Source organism: Sinocyclocheilus rhinocerous, unplaced genomic scaffold (genome assembly GCF_001515625.1).
Source record: "Sinocyclocheilus rhinocerous isolate Xijiao unplaced genomic scaffold, SAMN03320098_v1.1 scaffold1915, whole genome shotgun sequence".
In the NCBI taxonomy this organism is placed as follows: Eukaryota; Metazoa; Chordata; class Actinopteri; order Cypriniformes; family Cyprinidae; genus Sinocyclocheilus; species Sinocyclocheilus rhinocerous.
The window spans coordinates 593,739-613,262 of NW_015639873.1; the positions used below are offsets into that span (position 1 = coordinate 593,739).

A 19,524-nucleotide genomic window follows, 5' to 3' on the forward strand; every position below is an offset into this window, starting at 1 on the left:
CAAACTGCTGTCCCACAACCAAAAAACACATTTAAAAAGCATTTAAGTATTCAAATCTTAGATGTTTACTAAGATCCTTCTACTCTCTATTGAAACCCACAATAATATTTAAAATATCAGTAAGCTTAATATATATATAAAATGATCATTTATTGGGTACTTTCAATTGGGAGGTGGCTGTCCCGAACCCTAACCCCTAAATCTCAACTTATGAAAATGATATTGAAATAATTTGTGTATTTTTTTTCCATTGTTGTTTTTAAAAATACAACATTTGGTGGAGTTTCGGTAGTGACATCTTTGTTGTTTTTTTGGGGTGTTATCCTATAAAATTTTCACGACCGAAACATGTCTTCATTGTTTCGGTAGTGACAAAAGAGAAAGCATAATCTTCATATTTGGGGGAAATAAGCACAATTCTTGTTCAGTTATGCAGTTTTTTAGTATGTTTTAGTATGCAAGTTAAAATTCTGTAACGTGATGTGGTCGCTACCAAAGCATTACTGTCGCTACTGAAAGTGTGCAGTCACTACCGAAACATGGGATGTTTTGTCAAAAATAAAGTATACTGAATTATCAACTAAGATGTTATGATAGTTTTTGGTTCAATGTATATTCAAACTAATGCATCCTTAACTTTGAAATCAGTATGATCAACTTTATGCCTTTTACAAAGAAAGATTGGATTCAAAATACAACAAATCTCATAAATTACACTTGAAATATTGTTAAAAATGTAATTGTTATTGATTTACCTCTGGAAAAATTTAATAAAATAGCAAAAAATATATATTTACAATGTAGATTCAAGCAAAATCTTAATAGGTCAATATAACCCTTCTAATTAAATTATTATTACTGTGTTTCGGTAGTGACACATTTGGGGAGAGGACAAATATTCCAAAACATTCTGAAAACACAATATGAGAATTAACTGCACAATTACTAGAGATATGTACCTTGGATATTATACAATTTGCATACATAACATTTTATTTCCAAGACATTTTAACTTTTTAATTTTAACCAATTCTGTAGAATGACACGTGTACATAACCCTAATTAGTTAGAAACACTCTCTGCATTTGGATTTGCTGACATTGGGTTCGTTGACATGCCTTTGAAAGTCATCCTACGGAGAGTTTGAAGTTAGCAAAACTTCTAAAATTGCAACACCTTTACCTACTTTAAAGGGCTAGTTCGCCAAAAAAGTGAATATTCTGTCATGATCATTTACTCACCCTCAAGTTGTTCCAAACCTGTATGAATTTCTTTCTTCTGCTGAACACAAAAGAGGACCAAACAACTGACGGCAGCCAATGACTTCCATAGTGTTTTTTACCATACTATGGAAGTCAATGGCTGCCGTCAACTGTTTGGTTACCAAAATTTTTTGCATGAAGTGTCCAACATTCCACACTTTGTTTTTTCTGTTATTTAAGTGCATCATCCGGGTATATAAAGTGCACTTTTTCTTTTTGGTATTTACAGTGTGAACGCACTACTCGCACTATTCATACTAAAAAACGTCATAGAATAGTGCATAAGTATGCAATTTGGGACGCACCTATTCATACAGGTTGAGTAAATGATGACAGAACTTTCATTTTTGGGTGCACTTTCCCTTTAATACTAAAGAACTGTATTATGAAAGTAGGCTCTCCAACACTGCTGTTCTGGTATTTGGCTGAAGTCGGAGAGACAGAGTCTGTGCCATCATGTACCTGGAGTCTCTCCACAGCCTCCTCTTTGCTGATGTGCGCAGTGGGACTGGTGGGCGTCACACCCTCCATCGGTGCATCAGAGGTAGACGGTGCATATGAGAGCGAGGGCTGATGGAGCTCACCTGACGCTCCTCCCAAAGCCAGGCGGCCCGTTTCAGTCCCTGAGAGAAATGAGTGCGCCAGTTACTGATCAAGTGAATGTTAGTGTAATTGGTCACACTGGAGTTTTTTTTTATTCCATGTCTGTTAAAGGGATAGTTCACCCAAAAATGAAAATTACCCCATGATTTACTCACCCTCAAGCCATCCTAGGTGCGTATGACTTTCTTCTTTCAGACGAATCCAATCGGAGTTTCATTAAAAAATGTCCTGGCTCTTCCAAGCTTTATAATGGCAGCGAATGGGTGTTTCTGTTCAACAGTCCAAAAGAAGTCCAATAAAGTGCATCCATGAAGCGCGTACGACAGTCAGCGGAAGCTAGAGATTATGGTTTATAAAGTTTTAAATATGGATATTTTTCTTACACAAACGCATTGATTCGCTACAGGAGGCCTTTATTCACCCCCCGGAGCCGTGTGAGGCACTTTTTATTATGGATGGATGCACTTTATTGGACTTCTTTTGGACTGTTGAACAGAAACACCCATTCGCTGCCATTATAAAGCTTGGAAGAGCCAGGACATTTTTTAATATAACTCCGATTGGATTCGTCTGAAAGAAGAAAGTCATATACACCTAGGATGGCTTGAGGGTGAGTAAATCATGGGCTAATTTTAATTTTTGGGTGAACTATCCCTTTAACTTCTGTGCATCCTGTGACCATGTGATCAGATTTCCCTCCCCAGTACTCATTACTGTAATGCAAAAATACCTAATATACTACCGTTCATAAGTTTGGGGTCAGTAAGATTTTTGTTTTTACTTTAATCCAGCAAGGATTCATTAAACCAATCAAAAGTGACAGTAAAATCATGAATAATTTTACAAAAGATATATAATTAAAATAAATGCTGTTCTTTTGAACTTTCTATTCATCAAAGAATCCTGAAACGGTTTCCACCAAAAACATGAAACAGCACAACTGTTTTCAACATTGATAATAATCAGAAATGTTTCATGTTTCTTCTGAAGGATCATGTGACACTGCAGACTGGAGTAATGATGCTGAAAACTCATCATAGCAATTGATTACATTTTAACATAGATTCACATATAAATATTTAAATAAAAAACTATTTTTTGAAATTGGTACAATATTTCAGTTAAAAATTTTTTTTATTAAATATAATTATTTATTAAATAAATATAGCCTTGCTGAGCATAATAGTGTAGAATTAAAAAAAATAATAATTTAATAAAACAATAAAAAAATAAAAATAAAAAAATAATACAGACCCCAAAAATTTTAACAGTACTGTATATTATTAACCTCAACAGCCTTTTATTTATGCTTATTTAAATAATAATAATACAAAACTATTAAACTTTTTTTTTTTACAATTATAAATAGCCATTTATTATTTTAAGTAAGGAGAATCTAATGAGAATCACCACTGAAAATGAATGAAAAATTATGTCTATGCAAAAATCTCAAAGGCTATAAAAAGGCTTAAAATACTTTTTTCCTTTGCTTTTGTGGTGAATGGGTTATGTTTGAATATGTTTTCATGAGATCAACCCATGTCACTGCATGGCACACCAAAGATATTCCTACACGCAATCGAGACCGTTTTCAACTTTGCTTTAAAGGAACGCGGCGAGTCTCCAAGACACATATGTTTATCCCTAATTTAGCGCGCGGTCCACTTGTGAGCTCCTGAGACAGCTGTTACTGATGTGAACATTACCTGAAGCAGCGATGAGGTTACTGAGCCCCTGAGACAGGAGGAGCTCTTTGAGTCTGTTGACCTCTTCTTTCAGCTCCCTGACAAGCCGTGCGTTCGGATCCTCGTTAATGACAGCGTTACACTTTATCTGCTTGGCTCTGTCTGCATACCTGCAGCCACACACACACACACACACACACACACACACAGTGCTGCTTAAACAGCATGTACAGGACACAGACAGCTCAATATGGCTCTCTCGGGTGTGTTTTTACCTGAGAGTACCGAGTGTTTCTTCATAATTAATATCTGCGGGGCTCAGAGCAGCAATCATGGCCGTGCGCGAGTTTCCACCTTCAAACACAAACACATAATTAAACTCTGCGAGGAGCATTAAACAACAGACGGTTAGAGACTCGTTCGCAACAAAACCAAAAAGGTCTATTCACACCAAAATGAAAAGCATTTAGTACCCTATTCAACATTCCTTTATGTAATTATTAAAGTGAAATATTAATACGTCAACAAATTAAAGCTTTGTAGTATTTCTCAATTAGGTAAATAATGTTTTTAAAGCAATTGTTCAAGTAAACTGTCAGTCAGTAATAGAGAAATAAGTGAAGAGCAGTATAGTTATTTTTCTTCTCAATATTGCTGTTTGATTGATATTAATAACATAATAGAGCGCGACAGGTCTATTAGACCTCATTTTTTGGGCACTTGCTCATTCACTACTATTCAAAAGTTTGGTGTCAGTAAGATTTTTAAAATGTTTTTGAAAGAAGTCTCTTCTGCTCACAAAGGCTGCATTTATTTCAACAAAAACTGTAATATTGTGAAATATTATTATGATTTAAAATAGCTGTTTTCTATGTGAATATCTGTTAAATGTAATTTATTTCTGTGATCAAAGCTGAATTTTCAGCATCATTACTCCAGTCTTCAGTGTCACATGATCTTCAGAAATCATTCTAATATGCTGATTTGCTGCTCGAGAAACATTATTATTATTATCAATGTTGAAAACAGTTGTGCTGCCGAATATTGTTGTGGAAACCGAGATATATATATATTTTCTGGATTCTTTGATAATTAGAAAGTTCAAAAGAACAGCATTTATTTGAAACAGAAATCTTCTAAAATTTTATACATATCTTTACTGACATTTTTGATCAATTTAATGTCTCTGAGCTGAATAAAAAAACTTACTTTCTTTAAAAAAAAAAAAAAAAAAAAAAATCTCACTGACCCTGGATTTTATAACAGTAAAGTATTCAAGACAAATCAACTGTTTACATAAATAAGCATTTTAAAAATCCAGGCAACCGAAACTTCCAAAAATCCTTAAAGACGTCGTAAAAGTAAACCGCACTTGCTTGATGAGCGAGAACAAACCTCAGCGGCTCTTGCAGAAGCTCGAGTGTCTTTATGAATGTTGTGAAGTGTCCAAATTTTGGTTGCATGGATGTGTAATCTTTCAGGTGACACTGAATTTATCTTCATTTGTATTTTGAAGAAATACACTTTTAGAACAACATGAGGGCGAGTCAATGAAGTCCATTTTTAGGTGAACTATCCCTTTAAATATGGCAATTTCATTAACACTGGAATTCTTTTAATTTTTTTTTATATGTGACCCTGGACCACAAAACCAGTGGTGAAATTTGAAAATCTGGAATCTGAGGGTGCAAAAAAATCAAAATATTGAGAAAATCATCTTTAAAGTTGTCCAAATGAAGTTCTTAGCAATGCATATTACTAATCAAAAATTAAGTTTTGATATATTTACGGTAGGAAATTTACAAAATATCTTCATGGAACATGATCTTTACTTAATATGCTTATGATTTTTGGCATAAAAGAAAAATCAATAATTTTGACCCATACAGTGTATTTTTGGCTACTGCTACAAATATACCCCAGCGACTTATGACTGCTTTTGTGCTGCAGGGTCACATATCTACATCTTTCAGAAGACACACAGCTGCTATCTGCACCTCTGTATGTTCCCGGAAGCCCACATGAAGAATATGCATCACAAAATTATTGTTCTGTTACCATTTAATCTTGTTGTTCAGCTGTGCTTGTATTCACAGGTAAGTTAGAGAGCATCTCCAGATTTAAAATCACTTTCTGCCAGAAGACTTCATTAATGACTAGTTGGATGTCACATAAACTTCTAGTTGGCTTTGAGAATCAGACCAAACTGGTTTTAGACGCCAGAGAGTCTGTGAACAGGCCTTACCTAGATTTTCTCTCAACAGCCACGTGAGCACAGAATCCCTGTAGGGAATGAAATCAGAGCGTCTCTTCTTCGAGCCCTGCTGTGGAGGAGAAACATACTGTTACTCTTGACAAAGAACTCTGCATTTGAGACAAAACACTGAAAGACAATTGAAGAGATGAAGACACTGATGAGAAATGAGGTGAAGAACTGAACCGAAGCAGCAGTAAGAAACAAAGGAGAGACGCAACTACTAAAGAAAAGAAAAAGAAGAAGTTCCTACCATGTCTGCCAGTGCTGAGATGACTTTACCCAGTGTTGTCAGAGATTTGTTAATATTGGCTCCCTCCTAAAAAAAGACATGATGCTTTTAAACTTTCTGTTAATGCTTGATAAGATTAATACAACCAAAAGTAAGTTGTCATAATTTACTCCGCAGAATGCTTTTCTGGAGCTTTTCAATGTAATTCAAGTAACTGTCCAACACACACACACACACACACACACTCACGGTCAAACATATGGAAAAAATACGATTTTTATTGTTTAAAAAAAAGTCTCTTCTGCTCACTAAATCTGCAGCTATTTCATAAAAAATACAGTAAAAACAGTAATATTCTGAAATATTATTACAATTTAAAATAGCTCTTTTATATGTGAATATCTGTTCAAATGTAATTTATTTCTGTGATCAAAGCTGTATTTTCAGCATCATTACTCAATCTTCAGTGTCACATGATCTTATGAAATCATTCTAATATACTGATTTGCTGCTCAAACATTTCTGATTATTATCAATGTTGAATGATACACTACCCATTCAAAAGTTTGGGGTCAGCAAGATTTTTTTTTTAAAGAAATTAATACTTTTATTGCATAATGATGCTTACAATTGATCAAAATTGACAGTATAGGCATTTATAACGTTTCAAAAGATTTCTATCTCCAATATTCCAATATTTCTATTCATTAATCAAAGAATCCTGAAAATGTATCATGTATAATGTATCATGGTTTACAGAAAAATATTAAGCAGCAAAAACTGTTTCCAACATTATAAATAAGAACCATTATTAATAATTGAGCACCAATAATAACTGACAATAAGTGAGCATCAAATCAGAACATTAGAATGATTTCTGAAGGATCATGTAACTCTGATAGAAAAGTTGTTTTAGATTATAATATTCACATATGTATTGTAATATTTCACAATATGACTGTTTTTACTGTATTTTTGATCAAACAAATACATCCTTATATATATATATATATATATATATAATTTATTTTATATTTATATAGCACCATTCAAAACAAAGTTACAAAGTGCTTTATATCTGAAAGAGTCCTTAAGATTCTAAATGGAATCTTTCTTTCAAAGATTGAAAATCTAATAATTGTCCTTTTATCCATTATTGAACAATAGGCAGTAATCCCTTTCTTAGACCATACTTTGAAATGCATTTCTAACGAATTTGGTTTAAAGTCTGAGTCATATGTAAATAAAGATCCCTTATTTTATACTCATACCAAATTTTAAGAGTTGCCCTAATCCATTGATTTTTTTGTTTTTGATTCGATTTTCATCTTTCATCTGTCGCTTGTATAGTAATCTGCACCGAAGGACCGTTTCTGAGTCAAAAATTACACCTAGGTTGCGGTCCTATTTCCGGACTTTATTAGATAAGGACTAGTACTACTGGGGCCACACGGGGTGATTACAAGCACCTCTGACTCGGAGTCATTCAACTGCAAAAAAATGTTTTGGCCATCCAATTTTTAACCTCAGGACATAATATGTGATGTATCAATAATATGAGATCTGACAGACCTTCAGCCTCATGCCTTTGGCTCCGGATGAGTCTGCTCTCTCACTTCCTGCCAGATCAACCAGACTGATCTTGCTCACCTGAACGGAAGACGAGAAACCAGACTGAGCGCAGAACAGCAACAGACGAGTGTTTTATAATGCCTGACACACACCTTCTCGGTGTCCAGACTGGTCATGTTATCATGTCGACGCTGAGTGAAGAGGATTGTGAAGACCGCATGCGAGCGACTGCTGGTCTCGTTCATGTTAGTAGCAGCAACCGTCCTTAAAGTAACAGAAAACAAATAATATATTTAATCAAAGTAATGTATGTAATCAGAACAAGAAAAAGGTAGTCGGTTACAAAATCAAAACAACATTATATAATATATATATATTAATGTGTTATTATATTTATGAAAGTAACGTGTGTACGTTCCTGAAAAACACTTGGCTAAAACTACAAGATCACACAGCTTTCATTCATGCACATCTAAATACTTGTCAAACGTATTTGAACAGTTATACAAGTTAATAAATGTGAATTATAAAACGGAGAGTTCCGGTGCTTGATTCTGATTGGCTGAGCCACGTTCGAAGCTGTTGTAAATAACTCTACAAAGTAACATACACCTTTGTTTACGTTTGTGTGTTGCTCGGCAACCACTTTGTTGCAACCACAACTGATTCTGAGGAACTACATTGTTTGGTGGAAGAATACTGTTTTTATTAATATCATTACACTTTATTTGCTCTGTTTTATTTTGTGAAACCTTACTACGTATATGGAATAACCGTTTTATAAAAGCAATAATCCCCGTGAAGCCGTGGTTTACAGTGAATTTATAACAGCTATATAATTTATTTTATATTTATATAGCACCATTCAAAACAAAGTTACAAAGTGCTTTATATCTGAAAGAGTCCTTAAGATTCTAAATGGAATCTTTCTTTCAAAGATTGAAAATCTAATAATTGTCCTTTTATCCATTATTGAACAATAGGCAGTAATCCCTTTCTTAGACCATACTTTGAAATGCATTTCTAACGAATTTGGTTTAAAGTCTGAGTCATATGTAAATAAAGATCCCTTATTTTATACTCATACCAAATTTTAAGAGTTGCCCTAATCCATTGATTTTTTTGTTTTTGATTCGATTTTCATCTTTCATCTGTCGCTTGTATAGTAATCTGCACCGAAGGACCGTTTCTGAGTCAAAAATTACACCTAGGTTGCGGGCCTATTTCCGGACTTTATTAGATAAGGACTAGTACTACTGGGGCCACACGGGGTGATTACAAGCACCTCTGACTCGGAGTCATTCAACTGCAAAAAAATGTTTTGGCCATCCAATTTTTAACCTCAGGACATAATATGTGATGTATCAATAATATGAGATCTGACAGACCTTCAGCCTCATGCCTTTGGCTCCGGATGAGTCTGCTCTCTCACTTCCTGCCAGATCAACCAGACTGATCTTGCTCACCTGAACGGAAGACGAGAAACCAGACTGAGCGCAGAACAGCAACAGACGAGTGTTTTATAATGCCTGACACACACCTTCTCGGTGTCCAGACTGGTCATGTTATCATGTCGACGCTGAGTGAAGAGGATGGTGAAGACCGCATGCGAGCGACTGCTGGTCTCGTTCATGTTAGTAGCAGCAACCGTCCTTAAAGTAACAGAAAACAAATAATATATTTAATCAAAGTAATGTATGTAATCAGAACAAGAAAAAGGTAGTCGGTTACAAAATCAAAACAACATTATATAATATATATATATTAATGTGTTATTATATTTATGAAAGTAACGTGTGTACGTTCCTGAAAAACACTTGGCTAAAACTACAAGATCACACAGCTTTCATTCATGCACATCTAAATACTTGTCAAACGTATTTGAACAGTTATACAAGTTAATAAATGTGAATTATAAAACGGAGAGTTCCGGTGCTTGATTCTGATTGGCTGAGCCGCGTTCGAAGCTGTTGTAAATAACTCTACAAAGTAACATACACCTTTGTTTACGTTTGTGTGTTGCTCGGCAACCACTTTGTTGCAACCACAACTGATTCTGAGGAACTACATTGTTTGGTGGAAGAATACTGTTTTTATTAATATCATTACACTTCATTTGCTCTGTTTTATTTTGTGAAACCTAACTACGTATATGGAATAACCGTTTTTATAAAAGCAATAAGCCCCGTGAAGCCGTGGTTTACAGTGAATTTATAACGGCTAAGGGGCGCGTCGTACCTAACAACGCCCCTTAGCTGTTATAAATTCACTGTAAACCACGGCTTCTTGGGGCTTATTGCTTTAATATGAAAGCATTAATGCTTTAACATTAACTAGACAGCTTCAGCTGTCCAACAATCACTTTTCACCGCTGCAGCGCTCCTGTGGTCAAAATGCATCATTGTCTACAATTGTCTAGAAGTAATTATTTCAGCCCTACCTCACACAAGTATGCAAACTCAGACATATAGCTATGTGAGCTCAATTAAAAAAAAAAAAAAACATTTTAACTACTACTGTCATACTAGAGCAAGTGTTTAAAGAGAATCTCACTAAGCTAGTTAAGTTAGTCAGTAAACTGTCAACATGTTTATAGCCTGAATAACACATCTAGTTGGTTATTAGAAGGTAACTACCACCACAGTAATGTGAGAAATCATGCTGGCAATACCTCAGCATTCTTGCCTAGATTTTTGTTCATGCACAGGCCTTGTGTTTCTGTCCTTAGCTAGTGATTTTGTTTTTATTATTATCGTTACCGGTTTTATTTATGTATTTATTTTTGTTATCTGCACTTCTAATAACGCTGCTATTTCAAAACTGTTCTGCACACAGTGAAAAGCATCTTTGTTTTGCTTCATTTGTTTGCCTTTAATTTGCATCTTATTTGAATGAGCTCATTGAGCAAACAGAATGACATGCTTTTTTTCAATTAAATGCTGAAATTAATAATACCTGGCTTTGTTGCCAGTGTCCATGAGATCTGCAATATCACTGTAGTTGGTAACTGCCATTTTGGAGAGGTCTTCTACGTAAGGGCCCATTATCGGGTGCTCTCTGACCCTCAAGGACCCTTTGCTTTTTGGGTTCAGCAAGTCCCGAACCCGCTCACAGTAAATCTCCATATATGAAACCTAAAAAATAGACATGGCATTATATCAGATCTTTTATTGACTGTATAATGCATAAGGAGTCGCTCATTTTATTTCAGAAACTGTTGTTTAATCTGAACTCGCATACTTTATGAGGCCATGCATCAAACGATTCTCGCAGTTCTTTTAACACTGTAAATGCACTCGAGCATACCTCAACAGAGAAGGACAGGTCAGGGTCAGTGTTATCTGCCGTCTGTCTGAACAAATCCTCGCACATCTATGGGGAAAAAATGAAACACAATGAGAGAGATGAGAGCTCAACTCGATTAAATTCAAGTATAGAATTAACCAATAACTACTTCAAGTAGTTGAAGTAATTTCTATTAGTACCTCTGACGAGCCACCCACTACTCCCTAATAAACGGACCAATTATGTTTATTACATTATTTTGTTTATTATGAATGCATATCTTTAACACAATTGACCCTTCGCAAAGACCCATCGCTCTTGGTTACTGTTGCTACGTCCGACAAGCCATAGCTACGGTGGACCAGTAGTGCACAACACAACGGAAATGCTCGCGCTCCCTTTCTTGGCCACTATAGAGGATGCGTTAAAACCAAGCGGCAACCTCCCGCTCTCTCTCGTGAAGCCAACAAGGAAGTGACTTAAACTGTAATTCATCAACTGGCCACTAGAGGCTGGCTGCAAAAGGGAGTCAATCCCATAGACTCCCCATGTTAAAATGCCCAACTTTACAGCAGAAAAAAACATGTTTACAGCCTGGTTCAAAAAATTATTTTGGTCTATATAGCTAATTTTGCCCTTCATGACAACTGTGAGGGGGGTGAATTTTTTTATAACTCATCCGTTTAAATTATATTAAGCCTTAAGACTAACGAAATTCAAATTTTGAGCATTTTACTGTAGTACCAATTTTTTTAAAACCATTAGCCAAGTCACGCAAATTTAAAGTGTCATTTAAAAATCCTGGTGCAGTAAAAGCTCTTAAAAATTATTAATACTGTTAGACCATTAACTCTAGTATGCAGCCCAAATTTTAGCTTTAAAGCATTGTTTACGTGGCCGTGAGGCACAGCGTTATGAAATTAATTCAACTGTAAAAATATGTGCAAGTTCAAGAGTATGGTATTGGTATAGTAAATTATTCAAAATTAGGGTTTCATTAGTCCATTACCACTATATAAAGCTTGCATGTTAGTTTTACGCCTTTATAGAAGGCAGTGGCTATTTGCAGTGTAAGTAGCATATTTTAGATGCTGTTTACATTAAATGACAATAGAAAGTATTTTATGGATGCAGTGTTTGCACTAAGTGAAAATAATAGTTAGATACTATTTACAGGCTATAGATAGATGTTTGCACCTCAGTTTTGTTCTACATTAACAGGATGCAATATTAATGTAGAGTGTAAATTATTTTATTTATTAAAAGTATTAAATGGATGCCGCTATTGGGACAATAAAGCCCTCCATACACCTATACCCCTAACCCTGATATACTTCATTATTAAACACTCGTTAGCTTACATATATGTGTTTGTGTGCATAGGACCATTTCCATTGTGTTGTGCTCATTTTGTTGTGTTGCGGAGATTTCACTGTATTGTGCACTACTGGTCCACCGTACATAGCGCTCTCACGTAGTGAAAAAAACGAGGACACTGACGCGCCGACAGACAAGACAGAGCAGGTTACTTCTGCTATGAAACAAAGTCTCAGCTTTCAGATTTTGTCATTTTGTAAGAAATTCAAACAATGAACACCGTTTGCGTTTTAATGTGTTAAACGTTAAACCTCTTTAACGTGTGGTGACAGATCACTGTAGCGCCTCAGTTCAAGCGGCTCGTGAACCGATCATCTCTTCCTCTTGACTAGTTATACCACGAAATAAACATTAGTGAACATCAGAAGCTATCTTGTATATCTAGCTATCTAATACTTGATTCTGATTGGTCAAATCAGGGCTTTCGGCAGTCTGATAATTCCTAATAGAGTGCATCTGTCCCCGCTCCCACTATTTCAGCAGCCTTCCTTCTTGGTTCCTATTTATTTTTTTCCCATGATGACTTTAATAAAGTCTTTGTTTTATCAGAAAATCCTCTGTTAAACATGATTTAAAATTAGCTGAAACAATGCAGGCTGATGGATTCAACAAAAGATATGTCATCGATTAACAACTACAGCAGGTCTGTTTTTAAGGTTTAGAATTTATCACTAAAAATCCTCTATGGAGAAAACAAAAAGGGATTTTTATTTTTTTTATCAACTGTTGACCGTCGTTCATGGAAACCCTATAAATCAAGCCGCTCATCGGCATACCTACCTACCTACCACATCTACCTTTTATACCCACAACAGGTCTGTTTTTAAGGTTTAGAATTTATCACTAAAACTCCTCTATGGAGAAAACGAATGGGATTTTTATTTTTTTTATCAACTGTTGACCGTCGTTCATGGAAACCCTATAAATCAGGCCGCTCATCGGCATACCTACCTACCTACCACATCTACCTTTTATACCTCTTGTATCACAGAGGACTTACAAACTTAACTCTTACATCTCAATTATCAACTGTACTGAAAATTAAACAGAAGGACCTAATATTATAGTAATACTGTCGTAGTGATTTAATTTTGTATACACACACGCACACGCACGCATGCACGCACGCACAATATTATACATGTACGATTTTAAAATAATTTTGACTCAAGTCATTATTTCATGTCCACATCATTATTTATTAGTGGAGTACTGGTGTAATATGCAAAACATAATTTTAAAGTGGTCATGACATGCCTCTTTATTATTTTAGTACTGTATGTTCCTTGAAGTTTACTTATACCTTTAGTAAGTTTTTTGTAGAAAAAACAGCCACATATTTGTTAAACGGCTGGTTTTGGTGCTACGTCTTCTTTCAGATGCCCACAATTACGGCTGGTTAATGTTGTTTTGGCAGTTTGGTTTCTACAAATGATCTTTTTGCAGTGAGGAGAAATTCTGGGGTCTGAAACCTACAGTATTTTTTTGGTACAATGAATAATACAGTATGTGAAAAGAAAAAAAAGAACAAAAAAAATCGATTCCTCATGCCAAGACATTTCCTAAGTGCTGTTCATTCAGTTATGTGCACAATTTTTGAATTAGCGAAAAAAAAAAAAATATATAATAATAATAATAATTACTAAGTGCACCTTTAACATAGACAAGCCATTCAGACTACATCATTCAAAATAGCTTCTGTTTTTTTGTCCTCCATAGTGAAATCTTACATAGCAACACATTAAACATCAAATATATACTGACTCCATCGCTTTGTTCATTTCACTTGTGGTGGACAGAAAAAAAAAGCTTTTATTCACGCTATCTGCATAAAATACCTGTGGTATGATGCCTTGCTGTCCCGGATCCTGTTTTCCCATCATTGTGTACGACTTTCCTGCACCAGTCTGTCCATAAGCAAAAATGCACACATTATAGCCCTCGAAAGCATGAAGCAGCATCTCCTCGCCAATGTCCTGATACACCTTCCCCTGAGATGCAAAGGATGGGTCTTCTTCCTGCAAACACACAGAGGAAAAAGGGAGTTTTCTGTGTTCAGATGAATGTCTGAGGAAGATCAATGCTAGTATTTCATACATAAAATTGCATCTTGATTTTATGCACCTTTTTGTTCTGTACCGTTTGCATTTACATGCAAGAATAAACATCTGAAGTTATATATATATATTTTTCTGTTTCTTGCCACAGTTGCCTTTGATGAACTCACTCGCAAAATAAGACGTATGAACTGTGGCATGATTTCCAATCATGTATTTGATGAAATGGGGACTTTATAGACCTTACAGCATGAAGTTGTTACAGTATACCTTTCCGTATAGCTGCTTTATTGACAGGTTCATGCAATTAAAAATATTGCGGCAGCTACAGTCTTGCATCCTATCTCACCCGTTTATATTGCAAACTGAGACAAAGCCTAGTTTTTTGTTTTTTGGTGTGATGTATTCAAACTTACTGAGCTGTGTGACCAGTATGAATAGTCAAAAGTGAAGTTCTTGGGTGCTTCCTTGGGTTGCTTGGGATTAATAATACCTGTTAAACATAGACACACAGTATTGGTGAGTCATGAAATTCGACATAAACACATGAAATTCATCTCCAGCTGCTCTAAGAGTCTCTTCATGAGCATTTTACCAATTAATTTGAGAAAAAAAAAACTATCATCATATTATACACACACAGAAGTTAAGGTCTCCATGGCAACCAGTCAAAATAAAAGTTTGGTTTTGCTTGAAGAAATTGTGACAGAAATATGTTTATGTTGTACAGTAGAATGTACGCATTAATGATAATAATAATAATTATAAAAATATATATATATTTAAAACATTATTTTTAAGGAATAATCCAAATTTTTCTTCCGTGTTTTAATTTTAGCATAAACCTCTGTTGTGCAGCACTTTGTTTGCAAATTTTTTTTTAATTTATTTGATTATAAATTAGTTTTACGCCTTCAGTTGATTACCAGAAAAAAAAATTACATTTCACAGGATCCTAAACATTTATTTTTGTTAAACTTGTAATAAACTTATTAAACTGTGTAAGTGTAACGATTTCAATTAATTATACATGCTTTTTGATTACTACAATTTAATGTAAAAAAAAACAAACAAAAAAACACGGAATCCTGAAAAATGTAAATGGAAGAAAACAGAATTTGGAAAAAAATAAAATGGATTTCAAAGAACCCTAATATATTCAGGAAAAAACAGCACTCTTGCCTGTGTAATATTGCTGAACTATATCATAAAATATAAATATAAGACAAAAAAACATACAGGTCCTCATATTTTGAATTTTAGGCTACGCATTTAGTCATCATCATGTTCATCAGTAACTTCATGCAATGTAAGATGACATACAGGTCTGAACCGGGATGGGGTGCGTTAAATGCGTTAAGAATTTTGTGTTAAATTCACAGCCCTTTATATATATATATATGCATCACAGGCTGTGAAAAGAGCCAAGTACACAAGTGATTTGCTTCAACCTTTCCAAACTTGAACGTCTAGATGGCAGTGAGCAGAAAACGGCTGTCTCAAGCACACACAGATGTGCCACAGTGACATATAGCTGTGGTTAGAAATGAACACAATTGCAATCCTTCAGAATTGAGTCAAAATAGTGATGAATAATCTTTTCCTCTCACCACTATTTTGAGTGCACTGCATGCTCTGGTCAGCAGTGATTTTGCTTTTTTAGTAAGGACGGATATTTAACTCGATGTTAAAAAAAATTAAAACAATGCACGGATCTGGATCAGTATTGCCCTCTTTAAAATTCAGATTGGCGTAATCAACTTCAGATGGGTGTAAAAGTGAAACTACAGAGAGTAGGGTCTTTAACAGGAAGCCAAAGGCCCCAGCAGAATAAAGCACTGCTGGGTAACAATGAGCACCGCTGCCTTGAGCTCACACAGCTCAGTGTTTGTGCTGGAGGGGGTCAAAGCAAACAGACTGCCAGACCGGCAGACTCTTTAGAAAGAGAGAGAGAGAGAGAGAGAGAGAGAGAGCATTTCCTAAGTGCTGTTCATTCAGCTATGTGCACAATTTTTGAATTAGCGAAAAAAAAATAAAAAAAATAAAAAATAATAATTACTAAGTGCACCTTTAACATAGACAAGCCATTCAGACTACATCATTCAAAATAGCTTCTGTTTTTTTGTCCTCCATAGTGAAATCTTACATAGCAACACATTAAACATCAAATATATACTGACTCCATCGCTTTGTTCATTTCACTTGTGGTGGACAGAAAAAAAAAAGCTTTTATTCACGCTATCTGCATAAAATACCTGTGGTATGATGCCTTGCTGTCCCGGATCCTGTTTTCCCATCATTGTGTACGACTTTCCTGCACCAGTCTGTCCATAAGCAAAAATGCACACATTATAGCCCTCGAAAGCATGAAGCAGCATCTCCTCGCCAATGTCCTGATACACCTTCCCCTGAGATGCAAAGGATGGGTCTTCTTCCTGCAAACACACAGAGGAAAAAGGGAGTTTTCTGTGTTCAGATGAATGTCTGAGGAAGATCAATGCTAGTATTTCATACATAAAATTGCATCTTGATTTTATGCACCTTTTTGTTCTGTACCGTTTGCATTTACATGCAAGAATAAACATCTGAAGTTATATATATATATTTTTCTGTTTCTTGCCACAGTTGCCTTTGATGAACTCACTCGCAAAATAAGACGTATGAACTGTGGCATGATTTCCAATCATGTATTTGATGAAATGGGGACTTTATAGACCTTACAGCATGAAGTTGTTACAGTATACCTTTCCGTATAGCTGCTTTATTGACAGGTTCATGCAATTAAAAATATTGCGGCAGCTACAGTCTTGCATCCTATCTCACCCGTTTATATTGCAAACTGAGACAAAGCCTAGTTTTTTGTTTTTTGGTGTGATGTATTCAAACTTACTGAGCTGTGTGACCAGTATGAATAGTCAAAAGTGAAGTTCTTGGGTGCTTCCTTGGGTTGCTTGGGATTAATAATACCTGTTAAACATAGACACACAGTATTGGTGAGTCATGAAATTCGACATAAACACATGAAATTCATCTCCAGCTGCTCTAAGAGTCTCTTCATGAGCATTTTACCAATTAATTTGAGAAAAAAAAAACTATCATCATATTATACACACACAGAAGTTAAGGTCTCCATGGCAACCAGTCAAAATAAAAGTTTGGTTTTGCTTGAAGAAATTGTGACAGAAATATGTTTATGTTGTACAGTAGAATGTACGCATTAATGATAATAATAATAATTATAAAAATATATATATATTTAAAACATTATTTTTAAGGAATAATCCAAATTTTTCTTCCGTGTTTTAATTTTAGCATAAACCTCTGTTGTGCAGCACTTTGTTTGCACATTTTTTATTTATTTATTTGATTATAAATTAGTTTTATGCCTTCAGTTGATTACCAGAAAAAAAAATTACATTTCACAGGATCCTAAACATTTATTTTTGTTAAACTTGTAATAAACTTATTAAACTGTGTAAGTGTAACGATTTCAATTAATTATACATGCTTTTTGATTACTACAATTTAATGTAAAAAAAAACAAACAAAAAAACACGGAATCCTGAAAAATGTAAATGGAAGAAAACAGAATTTGGAAAAAAATAAAATGGATTTCAAAGAACCCTAATATATTCAGGAAAAAACAGCACTCTTGCTTGTGTAATATTGCTGAACTATATCATAAAATATAAATATAAGACAAAAAAACATACAGGTCCTCATATTTTGAATTTTAGGCTACGCATTTAGTCATCATCATGTTCATCAGTAACTTCATGCAATGTAAGATGACATACAGGTCTGAACCGGGATGGGGTGCGTTAAATGCGTTAAGAATTTTGTGTTAAATTCACAGCCCTTTATATATATATATATGCATCACAGGCTGTGAAAAGAGCCAAGTACACAAGTGATTTGCTTCAACCTTTCCAAACTTGAACGTCTAGATGGCAGTGAGCAGAAAACGGCTGTCTCAAGCACACACAGATGTGCCACAGTGACATATAGCTGTGGTTAGAAATGAACACAATTGCAATCCTTCAGAATTGAGTCAAAATAGTGATGAATAATCTTTTCCTCTCACCACTATTTTGAGTGCACTGCATGCTCTGGTCAGCAGTGATTTTGCTTTTTTAGTAAGGACGGATATTTAACTCGATGTTAAAAAAAATTAAAACAATGCACGGATCTGGATCAGTATTGCCCTCTTTAAAATTCAGATTGGCGTAATCAACTTCAGATGGGTGTAAAAGTGAAACTACAGAGAGTAGGGTCTTTAACAGGAAGCCAAAGGCCCCAGCAGAATAAAGCACTGCTGGGTAACAATGAGCACCGCTGCCTTGAGCTCACACAGCTCAGTGTTTGTGCTGGAGGGGGTCAAAGCAAACAGACTGCCAGACCGGCAGACTCTTTAGAAAGAGAGAGAGAGAGAGAGAGAGAGAGAGAGGAACACAATTGCAATCCTTCAGAATTGAGTCAAAATAGTGATGAATAATCTTTTCCTCTCACCACTATTTTGAGTGCACTGCATGCTCTGGTCAGCAGTGATTTTGCTTTTTTAGTAAGGACGGATATTTAACTCGATGTTAAAAAAATTAAAACAATGCACGGATCTGGATCAGTACTGCCCTCTTTAAAATTCAGATTGGCGTAATCAACTTCAGATGGGTGTAAAAGTGAAACTACAGAGAGTAGGGTCTTTAACAGGAAGCCAAAGGCCCCAGCAGAATAAAGCACTGCTGGGTAACAATGAGCACCGCTGCCTTGAGCTCACACAGCTCAGTGTTTGTGCTGGAGGGGGTCAAAGCAAACAGACTGCCAGACCGGCAGACTCTTTAGAAAGAGAGAGAGAGAGAGAGAGGTGGGGGAGGCAAACAGCAGTCTGTAGTGGAAGAGAGAGTGAGGTGGAAACGCTGTGTAGAGGAAGACGGGAATGTGAGGTTTGGCAGCTGCCGCAAACGACAGGATTTTACAGCGGTTCAGGACTGTGTTTTACAAACTCTCAGAAATTCCCCCTGTTTCAACGTGTGGGTGGAGACAAGTATTTTTGGATATGACCGTGGAAAAGTTCATGGAGAGTAACTAGTAAAGGATGGAGCGAGATTTAATAGGGTCATATCACGAGAACTCGAATTATCCTGGATCTTTAGGGTTAGGGTAGGGTTAGAGTGTGTGTGTGTGTGTGTGTGTGTGAGAG

At 35.5% G+C, this 19,524-nt stretch overlaps 1 protein-coding gene across 1 annotated transcript in view; it reads right to left on the reverse strand.

Annotated features, from left to right (window-relative positions):
* Nucleotides 1-19,524, reverse strand: part of LOC107752255 (kinesin-like protein KIF1C) — a 43,887-nt gene that overhangs the window by 24,149 nt on the left and 214 nt on the right. Inside the window, exons 2-12 of the mRNA XM_016568184.1 lie at nt 17,218-17,294; nt 16,583-16,762; nt 10,915-10,980; nt 10,564-10,742; nt 9,149-9,260; nt 8,997-9,074; nt 6,058-6,123; nt 5,796-5,874; nt 3,826-3,904; nt 3,572-3,720; nt 1,725-1,885 (exon numbers count right to left, since the gene is read on the reverse strand). Of these exons, the coding sequence (XP_016423670.1) occupies nt 1,725-1,885; nt 3,572-3,720; nt 3,826-3,904; nt 5,796-5,874; nt 6,058-6,123; nt 8,997-9,074; nt 9,149-9,260; nt 10,564-10,742; nt 10,915-10,980; nt 16,583-16,762; nt 17,218-17,294 (1,226 nt within the window). The remainder of the gene's footprint in view (nt 1-1,724; nt 1,886-3,571; nt 3,721-3,825; nt 3,905-5,795; nt 5,875-6,057; nt 6,124-8,996; nt 9,075-9,148; nt 9,261-10,563; nt 10,743-10,914; nt 10,981-16,582; nt 16,763-17,217; nt 17,295-19,524) is intronic.